Raw genomic sequence first — 16,120 nt, 5'->3', positions numbered from 1 at the left:
ATAGTGATACAGTCAGAAATGAAGCACGGCAACTGACTAGATTTTAAATGTAAGATGACTAATTTCTGTGCAGAATTTGATGTACTAAAGAAGCGGCCGCAAAGATTTTCAAACGGAGGAAAATTTTCGCAAAACTCTCGTTCAGAACATGTTCTATCATACGCATGTTCTATCATACGCATTTGGTTCTTGTTGATCATTATCAAAGAAAGCAGCAGTGTAAGTAACAACAAATAGCAGTCTCTTGCCATTGTTTCGCTAATGAGACGATTCCTCTTTTTTTTTTTTTTTTTAAGCGGCGGTAGCGCGCAGAAAAGCAAGTCATGCCGCGAGCGGCGACAGGCCATAAACACGCACTATCAAAATGCGACAAACAATGCATTACACAGTACAGTAATGCATTTTCAGCTTAGAGTGACGTAAACACCTATAACAAAGAAAACGGCACTTATCAGATCAAAGCAAAATAAGCAATCGATTCAAACCAGACAAAGCATGTGAAAAAGGAAGGGTACCCATATAAATACGGACGGAGCGCCTGACACATAGCAATGGCTACCTGGTAAAGCTTAACTGCTAAGCTTACGACTCGAACCAAACTACTGTAGCTGTATCGTCTTTCATTCGACCTAAATTGTGTTTCATATTACAATGGACCAACTTTGTTTCGATTTGGAGGTGCGGCCTTAAACTTTTCTCTCCCCTTGAATTTCGAGTCTCAAATTTCAGGTGCGGCTTAGATTCGGGAATTTTTTTTTTCCTTTATTTCGAGTCTCATTTTTCAGGTGCGGCTTAGATTCGAGTGCAGCTTAGATTCGAGTAAATACGGTAATGGAAGATGCTGTTGTCTCATTATTTCATCTCAAAACTGGAGAGTGAGTAATGTGGAAAATGTGCTGGGCAGCATGGCGATCCCTTGAGGGGGCACACTTACGTGCGAAGTGCGCCATCCACAGATAACATTGTCTTTTACTGTTCCATTATTGTTTTACAATTGCAAAACCATACCTGTTCCTTCATTATCGCTTCAGCTAACGGTGCTAAATTGTGCTGTGTTCAAGTGAGCAGAGCAATAATATACAATAAACAATCAGTTCGGTGAAAAAAAAATTATGATCCATGCAAGAAAATGACCTATATTCTGAGCTAGTGGCACAACCGCACAATAAGGCAGTTGCCTACTATATAATTAGCAATCAAGTAAGTGGTTGGCTGGGGTCTGATGCAACTGCATTGTTTAATGCTTCAAGTGGGTCATTACTGTGGGGTAACACTTATGTTTGGCAACAGTGATATAAATTAAATTAAACAGTGATTTAGCTTATATAATGCAAATTTATTTTTTCATCATTTAGTTAAACTAAGATTAAACTCTGATTTTGTCATAAATGTGTACCTCTGGAACATGAAGACAGCTGTTCAAACAATGGGAAGTCCAGGATGGAATAATGACAATATTATGAAAAGAATACATTGCTACTCATCATATAGTAGCAATGTTGATTCACAAATAGGCACAATAAAGAGACAGTCAAACGAGTACACACACACACACACGACCACTCTTTCTGGCGAGTGTGGCCAGAGCAGAGACAGTGGTCATACGAATGTGAATTGCGTTGAATTGCATTTGCATGACTGTGTGTGTGTATGTTGTCTAATTTGGAAGAAGGCCTTTTGGCCAAAAGCTTACTTCTTTGGCAGTCTTTTTGCTGGGTGTGCTCACTCAAGGGTTATAATGCACCTACTTGTAGAGCTGTAATGTGGCGTATATTTGTCATATGACAGCAAAACTTAGAAGATATGCTAATGTGTTCATGCAGAACTAATTTATGCTGGGAAAATTCCAGTTTTGCCACCAGGAGCAAATCTGGCACTGTACACAGTTTGTATGATGGTATGACATCCATGCTGTCATTTGACAAGCCATAATGTGAGTCAACAGTATGGCTATTGAGAAGACAGGCTGTGTGCTTTTAGCAGAATTGTTTTATATGAACAGCAGCAATTACAATGCTGCCTGGGCAGTTTATTACTGACTGAAAGGTCTGTGGGGAGGCCCAATGTCATTAGATGGTTGAAGGAAGATGATAATGAAATTAAAAAACATGGGTTGCAAACTAATATTGACCAATGTCTTTTACAGATGCAGCATTTTGTTGATGTCTCTGGTGCTTGTATTAAATAAATTGTGTATGCAGCAGCTAATAATAACTTTGACCTTTTCTGCCCATGTCCAATTCCTAATGTATTACATATGGAAACATTTCTGTATGTCTTTCTTCCATTCACAGCACCAGACTTGCATCTGGTGGCCAAAATTGGAATTTTTTTCTTTCAGCATAAATCGATTCTGCATTAATGCATCAGCACATCTATCTACCAAGTTTTGCTGCCATATGATAATCCCCCCCCCCCCCCCCCCCCTCCCCATGAACCATGGACCTTGCCCGTTGGTGGAGAGGCTTGCATGCCTCAATGATACAGATAGCCGTACTGTAGGTGCAACCACAATGGAGGGGTATCTGTTGAGAGGGCCAGACAAACTTGTGGTTCCTGAAGAGGGGCAGCAGCCTTTTCAGTAGTTGCAGGGGCAACAGTCTTGATGATTGACTGATCTGGCAACGGCCTTGCTGTTATGGTACTGTGAAAGGCTGAAAGCAAGGGGAATCTACAGCCGTAATTTTTCCCGAGAGTGTGCAGCTTTACTGTATGATTAAATCTGATGGCATTCTCTTGGGTAAAATATTCCAGAGGTAAAATAGTCCCCCATTCGGATGTCCGGGCGGGGACTACTCAAGAGGAAGTCGTTACCAGGAGTAAGAAAACTGGCGTTCTATGGGTTGGAGTGTGGAATGTCAGATCCCTTAATCAGGCAGGTAGGTTAGAAAATTTAAAAAGGGAAATGGATAGGTTAAAGTTAGATATAGTAGGAATTAGTGAAGTTTGGTGGCAGGAGGAACAAGACTTTTGGTCAGGTGAATACAGGGTTATAAATACAAAATCAAATAGGGTTAATGCAGGAGTAGGTTTAATAATGAATGAAAAAATAGGAGTGCGGGTAAGCTATTACAAACAGCATAGTGTACGCATTATTGTGACCAAGATAGACACGAAGCCCATGCCTACTACAGTAGTACAAGTTTATATGTCAACTAGCTCTGCAGATGATGAAGAAATTGATGAAATGTATGATGAGATAAAAGAAATTATTCAGGTAGTGAAGGGAGACAAAAATTTAATACTCATGGGTGACTGGAACTCCACGGTAGGAAAAGGAAGAGAAGGAAATGTAGTAGGTGAATATGAAATGGGGTTAAGGAATGAAAGAGGAAGCCGCCTGGTAGAATTTTGCACAGAGCATAACTTAATCATAGCTAACACTTGGTTCAAGAATCATGACAGAAGGTTGTATACATGGAAGAACCCTGGAGATACTAAAAGCTTTCAGATAAATTATATAATGGTAAAACAGAGATTTAGGAACCAGGTTTTAAATTGTAAGACATTTCCAGGGGCAGATGTGGACTCTGACCACAATCTATTGTTTATGAACTGTAGATTAAAACTGAAGAAACTGCAACAAGGTGGGAATTTAAGGAGATGGGACCTGGATAAACTGAAAGAACCAGAGGTTGTAGAGAGTTTCAGGGAGAGCATAAGGGAACAACTGTCACGAATGGGGGAAAGAAATACAGTAGAAGAAGAATGGGTAGCTTTGAGAGATGAAATAGTGAAGGCAGCAGAGGATCAAGTAGGTAAAAAGACGAGGGCTAGTAGAAATCCTTGGTAACAGAAGAGATACTGAATTTAATTGATGAAAGGAGAAAATACAAAAGTGCAGTAAATGAAGCAGGCAAAAACGAATACAAACATCTCAAAAATGAGATCGACAGGAAGTGCAAAATGGCTAAGCTGGGATGGCTAGAGGACAAATGTAAGGATGTAGAGGCTTATCTCACGAGGGGAAAGACAGATACTGCCTACAGGAAGATTAAAGAGACCTTTGGAGAAAAGAGAACCACTTGCATGAATATCAAGAGCTTTGATGGAAACCCAGTTCTAAGCAAAGAAGGGAAAGCAGAAAGGTGGAAGGAGTATATAGTGGGTCTATACAGGGGCAATGTTCTTGAGGACAATATTATGGAAATTGAAGAGGATGTAGATGATGATGAAATGGGAGATACAATACTGCGTGAAGAGTTTGACAGAGCACTGAAAGACCTAAGTCGAAACAAGGTGCCGGGAGTAGACAACATTCCATTAGAACTCCTTGGGAGAGCCAGTCCTGACAAAACTGTACCATCTGGTGAGCAAGATGTAGGAGACAGGCAAAACACCCTCAGACTTCAAGAAGAAATAATAATTCCAATCCCAAAAAAAGCAGGTGTTGACAGATGTGAAAATTACCGAACTATCAGTTTAATAAGTCACAGATGAACATTACTATCATGAATTCTTCACAGATGAATGGAAAAACTGGTAGAATCCGACTTCAGGGAAGATCAGTTTGGATTCCGTAGAAATGTTGGAACACGTGAGGCAATACTGACGCTACAACTTATCTTAGAAGAAAGATTAAGGAAAGGCAAACCTACATTTCTAGCATTTGTCGACTTAGAGAAAGCTTTTGACAATGTGGACAGGAATACTCTCTTTCAAATTCTGAAGGTGGCAGGGGTAAAATACAGGGAGCGAAAGGCTATTTACAATTTGTACAGAAAGCAGATGGCAGATATAAGAGTCGAGGGACATGAAAGGGAAGCAGTGGTTGGTAAGGGAGTGAGACAGGGTTGTAGCCTCTCCCCGATGTTATTCAATCTGTAAATTGAGCAAGCAGTAAACGAAACAAAATAAAAGTTCGGAGTAGGCATTAAAATCCATGGAGAAGAAATAAAAGCTTTGAGGTTTTCCGATGACATTGTAATTCTGTCAGAGACAGCAAAGGACTTGGAAGAGCAGTTGAATGGAATGGACAGTGTCTTGAAAGGAGGGTATAAAATGAACATCAACAAAAGCAAAACGAGGAAAATGGAATACAGTCGAATTAAGTCAGGTGATGCTGAGGGAATTATATTAGGAAATGAGACACTTAAAGTAGTAAAGGAGGTTTGCTATTTGGGAAGCAAAATAACTGATTATGTTCGAAGTAGAGAGGATATAAAATGTAGACTGGCAATGGCAAGGAAAGTGTTTCTGAAGAAGAGAAATTTGTTAACATCGAGTATTGATTTAAGTGTCAGGAAGTTGTTTCTGAAAGTATTTGTATGGAGTGTAGCCATGTATGGAAGTGAAACATGGACGATAAATAGTTTAGACAAGAAGAGAATAGAAGCTTTCGAAATGTGGTGCTACAGAAGAATGCTGAAGATTAGATGGGTAGATCACATAACTAATGTGGAGGTATTCAATAGAATTGGGGAGAAGAGGAGTTTGTGGCACAACTTGACTAGAAGAAGGGATTGGTTATTAGGGCATGTTCTGAGGCATCAAAGGATCACCAATTTGGTACTGGAGGGCAGCGTGGAGGGTAAAAATCGTAGAGGGAGACCAAGAGATGAATACACTAAGCAGATTCAGAAAGATGTAGGCTGCTGTAGGTACTGGGAGATGAAGAACCTTGTACAGGATAGAGTAACATGGAGAGCTGCATCAAACCAGTCTCAGGACTGAAGACCACAACACAACAACGTGATAATTACAGCCCTTACTGGACCTCTGTGAGTAGGTGCATTTTAATTTAACCACTCGGTGCAGCGAAAGAAAAAAAATAAGTAGCAGATAAATAGTCATTAACCTTGAACCTATAGATGTCTTACTGTGTGGAGACACTTGGAAACCTACTAAAATGTCATTAATTTCAATATCATTCATACTACAATTTGTTAATGCAGTATCTAAAAGACAAACATAACACAGTATTAACTGTCATCTAATTTTTGACTCTTTGATCACTGGATGTAATTTTCTAACTCTCGTGAGAGAGAAAACATTACTCAGCTTGAAAAAGAAGAGCAACTAATTACTAAAATCTACACACTGCCTATTTAAAGAGGTGTTACACTCAAAACATATCTTCTTTTAAATTAAAAGTGGCTCTTCCAATTGTTCAACTGAGTTGTTGATTCCATTTTATGCCCAATATTTTGACAGCTGACCCACTAATCTTCTTCAGGTGCTGTGAGTAGTGCTGTTATGTATACTTGCTGCCTGGCTGGAATGTTTGGCAGAGTTGTCATTTGTACTCAGGTGATTCAAATGGAAAGGTAAACAACATAATTATGGCCACAATGGGAATTAACAGACTTTGAACACGGAATGGTACTTGGAGGTCGATGCATGGGACATTCCATGTTGGAGATCATTAAGGAATTCAATATTCTGAGATCCATAGTGTCAAGAGCATGCTGAGAATACCAAATTTCAGGCATTACCTCTCACCACGGACAATGCAGAGGCCACTGGCCTTCACTTAACAACTGAGAACAGTGGTGTTTGTGTAGAGTTGTCGGTGATAGCAGACAACAACCTACTCCACATGAAATGACAGCAGAAAGCTATGTGGGGCATATGACAAATGTATCCACTAGGACAGTGCGATGAAATTTGGCATTAATGGGCTATGACAGCAGAAAAGTGATATGAGTGCCATTACTAACACCGAGGCATGGCCTGCAGTCCTCTCTTGGCCTTATGACTGTTGTTGAATGGAAAACCATGGCCTGGACATGAGTCCCAATTTCAGTTGTCAGGAGCTGATTGCAGGGTTTTAGTGTAGCACAGACCTCATGAAGCCATGGGCCCAAATTGTCAACAAGGCATTCTGCAAGCTAGTAGTTGCACCATAATTGTGTGGGCTGTGTTAACATGGAATGGTCTGGATCATCTGGTCAAACTGAATCAGTCACTGACTGGAAATGGTTATGTTCAGGTACTTGGAGACCATCTGCAGCAATTCATGGGCTTCAAACAACGATGTCACTTGGCCACAACTGCTCATGATTGGTTTGAAGAACATTCTGCACAATCTGAATGAAGGATATGGTTACCTAGATTACTGACATGAATTCAATTGAACATTTATGGGGCATAATTGAGCTTGCACAAAATCCTGCAATACTTTCACAATTATGGGTGGCTATAGAGTCAGTATGGGTACATATTTCTGCAGGGGACTTCCAAAAACCTGTTGTGTCCATGCCACATTAAGCTGCTGCACTCTGCTGGGCAAAAGGAGATCTGACATGACATTAGGAGATATCCCACAACTTTTGTCATCCCATTGTATACATAATAATATAAGTTACAGGAATTTTACATCTATGTTAATTATGAGAGTTATTCAGAAATAAAAGATACAAAACTTGGTGTATATTTCTGAACTAATATCTTTTTGTATCAACTTGATGTTGTATATTTTGAACAAAACAGCTTTTAGACTTTCTCGTGCTCCTGCTGATGTTTGTACCCTCACCACTGATGCTTGTACACGCATCACCTTTCACACCTTCAGCACTGAAGTGATCTGTCAGCACTCTTCAATAATTGATCATTAGTTCTTGAAATGCATTGTCATTCACAGTTATTTTGTGTCAGTACAGTATGCTGATAAGCATTGTTCAGTATTAACAATATCCCTTCAACAGCTTCCCACACTATTGGTTTCAAGCAGACTGATGCATTATTTATACTGTTAAACATTAGATATCATTACTGACCAAGAGGCCTCAAAAGAGAAACTTTATGAGAAGTGATAAGTCTAAAATTACCAATTGCAATGACTATTTGGCAAGAAGCTGACTGCTGACAACTTTTATTGTAGGATGAGTCAGCTCTGAACAATGTCCTTGATTCCCTTACATTTGAAGTGAGCAACCTAAGTTTTAACACCCAGAATTAGCATATTTTAGACAAGCAGTAACACTGTTTGAAGAACATTATGCAAATGCTCATATAATACTATAAGAAGTTTGTTTCACAAGTCTGATTTGTTGACTGCACATGCTTAGCTTAAACATTGCAAAAAGAGGTTTTGAATAATTACTTGAAAGATATTTGCAGTTCATCCAATGATGAGTGAAAATCTGAAACTAGCTAACTGGAGAAAGGAAACTGAAAGAATAAACTTCTATGAATGTACTGCTTACCTTAGTTGTGTGCCACTGTCCATCATCCACAGCAACAAAATCGAGGCTGATAAGATGTTCGATGCTGGAACCACCCATCACCTTGTAGTTCAACTGTAAGTGGTGGTGCTTGATCTAAACAGAGGACAAGAGAAAAAAAATACAGTAAGGAGGAAAATTTAATGTAGTGTAGAACAATACATTACACCCAAACTGAAAATGAGATAACAATTTATCATTCCTATAGTTACATCACTTCTTACAATGTAGTAAATAACCTCTGGGTATAGTGTATGTCATAAACTCTGGTTTAAATAATAAAAATGTGGGTTTTCTGGCTGTAGTGACTGACCGCACACAGAAAACTCCAACCAATTATGATCAGGCTTTATTAAGTTTGTGTCATTACACAAAACAAATGAAGAACACTACAGAAATTCACAGCACGCACATTGCAACCGAAGTCCCCAAGGCTGAACCAAAGAACCATGAATCCCCAAAGACTGTTTACTCTGCACTTTGTAGGTGGCAGTTACTCGCAGTTGAAGGTCGCCACAGAGCCTCCCCCGGAAGTGCAGAACACTGGGGGAAGGATGTGGGCGTCTTCCTGTGTAGTGGTGTTGTGGGATGCTCACTGGTTGATAGAGGCATGTGCAAAGAGTCCTTGCTGTCTGTGCAGGGTGGGCTAGCACTGGTAAAGTCCGCCACCCAGTGGGGGGGGGGGGGGGGGATGGACTGGTCGACCTGCAGGCGTAAACTGGACTGGCACAGAAGATGTTGGTGTTGCAGTACAGGCGGAGAGGGGGATGCAAATCTTGAGCATCCTGTCAGTGCTAACCGTTGCAGCTACGCCTGCCATATCCTAACCATGTGAGATGGGGACTGTGCGCAGGATGGTGATATGTGACGTGGGGGTGGACTCGCCTGAAGTGTCCCTTATGCAGAGGACGAAGATGGATCCCTCTTGGAGTTGCAAGTAAAGCTCATCGTGTGGGCACTCAGAGGCGTTGATTGAGATGCAGATTTTGTCGACAGTGGTCAGAGGGGGCACTAGGGGAAGTGGTGGGGAAAAATAACATAGTTCAGGAGAAATGCTGGAACACTCTGTGGGGGCATTGGGTGCCGACACTTGCGATGGGGTAATGTCACATGCAACATGTGGTTGGGCCTGAGGTTGTGGATTGTCACACTCAGTGCCTGAGTGAAACAAGGGTAGAGTATTGTCACACACAACAACTGAGCTGCCCACAGGTGTAGGCTCAGTGCATATATGATCATGGCAGGGCGCAGGGAAGGGGGCGGTCTGTGTGAGATCAGAGTCATTACCTGATGGAGAAACACTTGACTCGAGAGGGTGTGGTACAGATTCCGCGATCATCAAGGCTGGTTTCACACATTGAAGGGAAACTATCTGCCGGTGGCCACTGATGAGAATATCCTTAGTATTGTCCTGGTGAGCCATTACTTGATGCGGGCCAGAGTAATGTGGCTGTAATTGGTTTGACTGTGTCATCCCATAACATGATGAAGTTGCAAGAGTCCAGAGCTGAATGCAGAAAGACTCGAGGACAGGTGTGTTGTCTTGGAGGGGGTGTGCAGATCACAGCTATGTGTGTTTGGACACACTCAACTAGAGTGGGGAGGTCAGACAGGTAGACGATTGCTTCATTTTTGTCGAACTCTGGGGGGAGAACTAGTGTCTCACCATACAGGACCTCCGCAAGTGAAGCCTGGAGGTCTGTCTTGTAAGCCGTGCGTGTTCCTAACATAACCCAGGGAAGGGCATTGGACCACTCACTGCCATGGCACATGAGAGCAGCTTTCAGAGTCCTGTGTCACCACTCGACCAGTCCGTTGCTCTGTGGATGGCAAGCTGTAGTGCAGAATCTATCCACCCCACAGAGTATGCAGAATTTGTTAAACAGCAGGGATTTAAACTGCCTTCCCTGGTCAGTGGCAATGGATGTAGAGCAGCCGAATTGAGCTATCCAGGAGGATACGAATGCAGGCTACGGTATCTGCTATGATGTCTTGCAGGGGTATTGCCTCCACCCAACGTGTAATGCGCTTAATGACAGACAGGATATACCTGAAACCATCAGACACGGGTAATGGTCCTAAGAGGTCCAGATGCAAATGTCGGAAGCGGCCTTTCGGGATTTTGAATTTACCTAGACGGGGTTGTGTGTGCCTGCCAACTTTGCTGCACTGGCACTGTAATCATGCATGAGCCCAAATACAACAATCCCTCTCCACACCCAGCCACACAAAACGTTCTCTAACAAGGTGTGTAGTAGCCTTAGCACCAGGATGTGAAAGGTTATGTAATGTAGTGAATATTGGGTGACGCAGAGCAGGGGGGGGGGGGGGGGGACAATTGGCTGGGTGGTGCCCACAGACGTATCGCACCACAGTGGCCTGACCGAGTCCAGTAGGTTGCAGGAAATGATCTGGAGGGAAGCATCTGGGTCCTGTCATAAGTTGTGCAATTTGGCATCATTGTTCTGTAAGCGGGACAATTCATCGAAATTAATGGGGAACAAAATTGCAGTGATACATGATAGGTAGTCGGCCACCACATTTTCTGAACCTCGGATGTAATGGATGTCTGTTGTGTATTGGCAAATTAAGTCCATCTGCTGAAACCTACATGTGGGAAGGTCAACAGTGGGGATATGGACAGCCTCCACGAGGGGGGAATGGTCTGTGAAAAATGTTATGTCCCTTCCTTCAATGTCTGTACAGAAATATTTTACAGTTTCATAAACTGCAAGCAATTCTCTGTCAAATGTTGACCATTTACATTGAGCCGTAGATAGTTTTTTGGAAAAGAAATGGAGTGGTTGTGTCGTGTCACCAACGTGCTGTTGGAGGACTGCACCTACTGCAAAATCACTTGCATCTGCTGTAATAGAGATGCAGGCATGTGGCAAAGGGTGGGCGAAAGTGACACCATGTGCTAACGCTGACTTAAGGTCTTCAAAAGCTCTCACCATGTTGTCAGACCACTGTACTCAGCAACTGCCTGAGGTTTGTTTCCCGGCCAGTGAATCAGTCAAAGGGGCTTGAATTGCTGCCGCCATCGGAAGGTTATGATAGAAACTGATAATTCCTTAAAACCAGCATCATTCATGAAACTACACTGGGAGAGGTAGATCACGAATGCAGTCAACCCACTCCTGAGGGGGGCGTATACCTTCTGAGGAGATGGTGTACCCCAGAAAAGCGACAGCGGTGCAGAGGAGTTGTGACTCGTTGTTATTGATCTCGACTCTGTTAAGTGTCAGTAAGTCCTGTCTCGTGGGCAGGTGGAGTTCATGTTCTCTGTCAGAGGAGGAAAAAATGAGTATGTTGTCGAGGTATGCATAACAATATGTGCAGTTAAAGAGAAGTGAATCTATAAAATGTTGCCAAGTTTGGGCCACATTTTTGGGACCATAAGGCATGTAACGAAATTCGTAGAGGCCGAAAAGTGTGATCAACGCTGTCTTTGGTATGTTGCTCTGTTCCATGTGTATCTGTAAATATTCCTTGTAGCAGTCCAAAACACTGAAGATGCGTGCTCTGCTAAATACTTGTGAAAAGTCTTGTATATGAGGTATCAGATAATTGTCTAATACAGTATGTGCATTGAGGCAGTGATAGACCTTTTCGGGAACTAAATGTACGGGTGAAGACTAGTTACTGTCTGATGAATGAACAATACCTGCGAGTGCCCCTTTGACTGACACAGAAATGGACACATTAAATGGCGGACTGCTCTGAGGAGGGGGCAGCCCTGTGTGTGGACACCAAAACGGGACAGCCACATCGTCCATGTTGTGTGGTAGAAACTCGGGCGAGGGGTTTCTGGCATCTTGTCTGGAGGAGCATTCTGTCGAGTGTAGAATGTTGTAGAAGGTGCCCACCCCGATGTGTACAGCGCTCGGTGTGGTGTGCGGGCAGAGGTTAGGGTCGTCTGGCCGGTGGAAGCAAACACTTGAGATACAAACATTCCAGGTATATTAGTAGCACACAGGCTAAAGCATTGTGCTTCACAGTCGAATGTCCATTCTGCAGTTGCACTGCACTGCCGGAAAAACTGGAGGTTGCAACATTGTCTATTGGCGCGAAACCAGTGGTAGGCAGTGAGCGAATGCAACGTATTTTCGTGACTCGGGGTCACCAATGTGGGTTTTCTGGCTGTAGCGACTGACTGTGCACAGAAAACTCCAACCAATTACAATCAGGCACTTTTATTAAGTTTGTGTAATTACACAAAACATGAGAAGAACACTACAGAAATTCACAGCATGCACACTGCAACCGCAGTTCCCAAGACTGAACCAAAGAACCACGAGTCCCCAAAGACCATTTACTCTGCACTTCGTAGGTGGCAGTTACTTGTGGTCTGTTGCCATAAAAATAAAAACAATAAAAAACTGGTAGAACAATTCAAGATAGGATCTACAAATTTATTGCAATACATATTTTTTATCTAGTCCCATTGTGTGGTTTCTGTGAAACCTAGGTTCCACACCCCTAAACAGCATGGGGTCTCACTCACTAATGATATTTCTACTGAATTAAAGAAAATACTCTATCAACTTTATCTGTATTTAGGTTAAGGTCTTGAACTGCACAAATTTGGTTGTATTTATTGTGACAGATAAACAGATAGAGTCACAGAAAGAGAAGGGAATAGGGAGAGAGAGAGATGGAAATTAGAAAATGGCCAAGCTAGTAACAGTGAGATTCAGTATTAGGCATGAACTGGATAAAATGAAAACAATGACAGTACAGTACAAAGTATAAGTACACTAATGAGGTCTGGCAGCAGCAGAGTCAAATCCAAAGAACGTTATGAGAATTGCTGGTACACATTTCTTCAGTGGCAACAGCAGTAGCTTACTGTCTTCACTTCACAGAAATTTTCTGAATTTTTGAACAAGACAGTGCTGCAGTCTCCATATACAAAGAAAAACTGTAAACATTACAGAAGTAATACCTTTGACAATAAACCATAACCAGTTTGGAATATTGTTCAAGGAAACAGGGAAAATACTGTACTTCTAGAAGATGACAGTTCATTCATTGTGTTACATAGATCCACTGATGGAAGAAAATCTGCAGGAATGGAAAATCACTCAAGAGATAATACAACAAAGTGGAAAAGCTCTTAGAAACTAAATTAATTGTTATTTGTTGTTAAATTCCTATACTTTATTTGCACTTACTTTAGATAAATTTAAGATAGAAAACTAACATGATTGCTGCTACCCTGAAAGAGCTACTGCTTCCTCTTTTGTATTTAATACAAGTTATTATTTATCTTCTATTGCTAACTTACTGTCCTCTTGGTTACACTGATAGTTATCATGGAAAGATAGTTGGCTATGTGCCATAAGAATAGGGGCTACACACTATGTGCTAACAGAAGTCACCAATACTGAGAAAAAATTCTCAGTATTTGCGAGTTGCCTACATTGGAGAGAGCTTTTCTATCACAGATGTCATTTAATGATCATGTGTTAAAATTAGAAACATTCAAAGGCACTGACATTCAATTGTTCAGAGACTCAGACTAAAATAGAATGTGACCAGATTCTGGTCCAAGACTTAAAGATTCTTATAAATCTCATGATTTGCCCTTCTTTTTCTTACATTTTTACATTTCCATCATTTTTCTTAAAGGAACAGCTCATTTGGATTCAAAAGGTATAGACTGCATGTCTCACTTTTTTATTAAATGTTAATTCCTATACAAAGGTCAGACAGCAGCAAGCTGCTGTTCATAGTGTTATCTCTTAAGAGTAAATAGCACCATTACCCATTCTCAACAAAAAAGTTCATTGTCAGATGGATGTTCATGTTTATAATTACAGACAGCTAATGCTGAACATGCAGTGTTGGCTGTTTTCATTGTGATTAAAGCGTATTGATGCCATACACCAAAAATGATGCAAGTAAAGGACTTTTTTTACTGTGATTGTAGCTAAGAAGGAACTAGGACACATAAACAACTTTCTAAGGTAAGAACTGAGTTAGTTTTTGCCATTTACTTTGGAAGTTTTGCATCATTTTATATTATTGATGCTTATTTTTGAAGAAGTTCATACAATCAGAGCAGAACAGCATACATAAACCTAAATATTTTGACCACATGCAAAGTTGTCTGTAATATTTACAAAGACAAAACAGTGTCAAAGAATGTGTCTGTCAGACAATTTAAAATTTATACATAAATATTTATGGAACATTCTGTTAGTTCTTGTTGAAACACAGACATATTAATGACTTGAATGAAATGTATTAATGTTCCACAATAATTATTGTGGAGGAGTAATGTGAACAAGCCACAGAGTATTTGAGGCACTGAGTCATTAACAGATACATAAGCAAGACTAAGAACATTGCTAGCTTTTGGACAAATCCTTCTTCAGAGCTATAGATTCACATACAGACACATGCACCTGCACAACTACACTGTCCCAACCAACTACATTGTGCCAACCCTGCAGCCCGTCTGTGACATGGGGTTGTGTCAGTGAATGAGGGGAGAAAAAGAGGTGGTGAAAGGGGGAGGGGCTGGGGAAGAGTGGTTGACACCTAGAAGGGAGAGGCAATGGGTGAACAAGATAGGAATGTGACACTAGTGAGCTCATTCTGGCCACAGGCAGGGGCAGCTGTGTGCAGTGCACAGAGACATGGAGAAGGAGTGGGTTATACATCTACATCTACATATACATGGATACTGTGCAAATCACACTTAAGTGCCTGGCAGAGGGTTCATCGAAACACCTTCACAAGAATTTTCTATTATTTCACTCTCAAACAACATGCAGAAAAAACAAACGCCTATACCTTTCCATGTGAGCTCTGATTTATTATGATCATTGTTTCTCCCTATGTAGGACAGCATCAACAAAATATCTTCACATTCAGAGGAGAAATCTGGTGATTGAAATTTTGTGAGAAGATCCTGCCACAATGAGAAATGCCTTTGTTTTAATGATGTCCACCCCAAGTCCTATCTTTATCAGAACCATTGCATCTTCTGAGTGTTCTGCCAATAAATTTGTCTTTGGTTCACCTTTTTCACAACATTTTCTATGTGTTCTCTCCAATTTAAGTTGTTTGTAATTGTAATTCCAAGGCACTTAGTTGAGTTTACGCCTTTAGATTTGATTGATTTATTGTGTAACTGAAGTTTAATGGATTCCGTTTAGCACTCATGTGGATGATCTCACATTTTTCAGTATTTAGGGTCAACTGCCAATTTTTGAACCATATAGGTATCATTTGTAAATCATTTTACAAATTGGGAGGGGAAGACAGAACACAGGGTGAGAGAGACTGTGGCGAAGAGATGGCGAGAGCAGGATGAGTGAATTTAGGACCATTGTACAGACATGCTGGTGAATATGGAGCAGCAGCTAGCCCCTAATCCTGCAACCACCCCAAGCCCCAAGGAACCAACTGCACAGGAGCACACTCCTCATTACCCAATATCATCCTGCACTGGAACAACTGAACCACATCCTTTGCCATGGCTTTGACTATTTATCATTATTTCCAGAAATGAAGAATATCTTACCCACATCCTTCCCACCCCTTTCAAATTGGTATTCCACTGTCCACTTAACCTTAGCATTATCTTTACACCATACCTACCCCCAAACCCTAGCCACAGGGATCGTAACCCTGTGGAAGACTCATGCACAAGACTTTGCCAATACATCCACCAAATGCATCCTACACCAGTCCTGTCACAGGCTTCCTCTCGTATCAGAGGCTGAACAGTCTCTGAAAGCAATCTCTTCTTGTAATGTCTGCGCTTCATTTTATGTGGGCATGACCACCAACTTGCTGCCCACATGAATGACTAGCTATGGCCAAGCTGTGGCCAAGAGCAGAGTTGACGACCCAGTAGAACATGCTGCTGGACACAACATGTATAATGTCAATGACTGTTTAATAAACCATGTCATTTGGAATGATGATATACTTGGTCC

General features: G+C 41.3%; 1 protein-coding gene across 1 annotated transcript in view; it reads right to left on the bottom strand.

The window, feature by feature from the left end:
• The window catches only part of LOC126195523 (neural-cadherin-like), a 390,552-nt gene that overhangs the window by 81,516 nt on the left and 292,916 nt on the right, over positions 1–16,120 (bottom strand). Inside the window, exon 22 of the mRNA XM_049934150.1 lies at positions 8,148–8,261. Within this exon, the coding sequence (XP_049790107.1) occupies positions 8,148–8,261 (114 nt within the window). The remainder of the gene's footprint in view (positions 1–8,147; positions 8,262–16,120) is intronic.

Source organism: Schistocerca nitens, chromosome 7, assembly GCF_023898315.1.
Source record: "Schistocerca nitens isolate TAMUIC-IGC-003100 chromosome 7, iqSchNite1.1, whole genome shotgun sequence".
Classification (NCBI taxonomy): domain Eukaryota; kingdom Metazoa; phylum Arthropoda; class Insecta; order Orthoptera; family Acrididae; genus Schistocerca; species Schistocerca nitens.
Note: the sequence above shows the minus strand (reverse complement) of the source record. Positions and strands in the feature narration are given on the sequence as shown.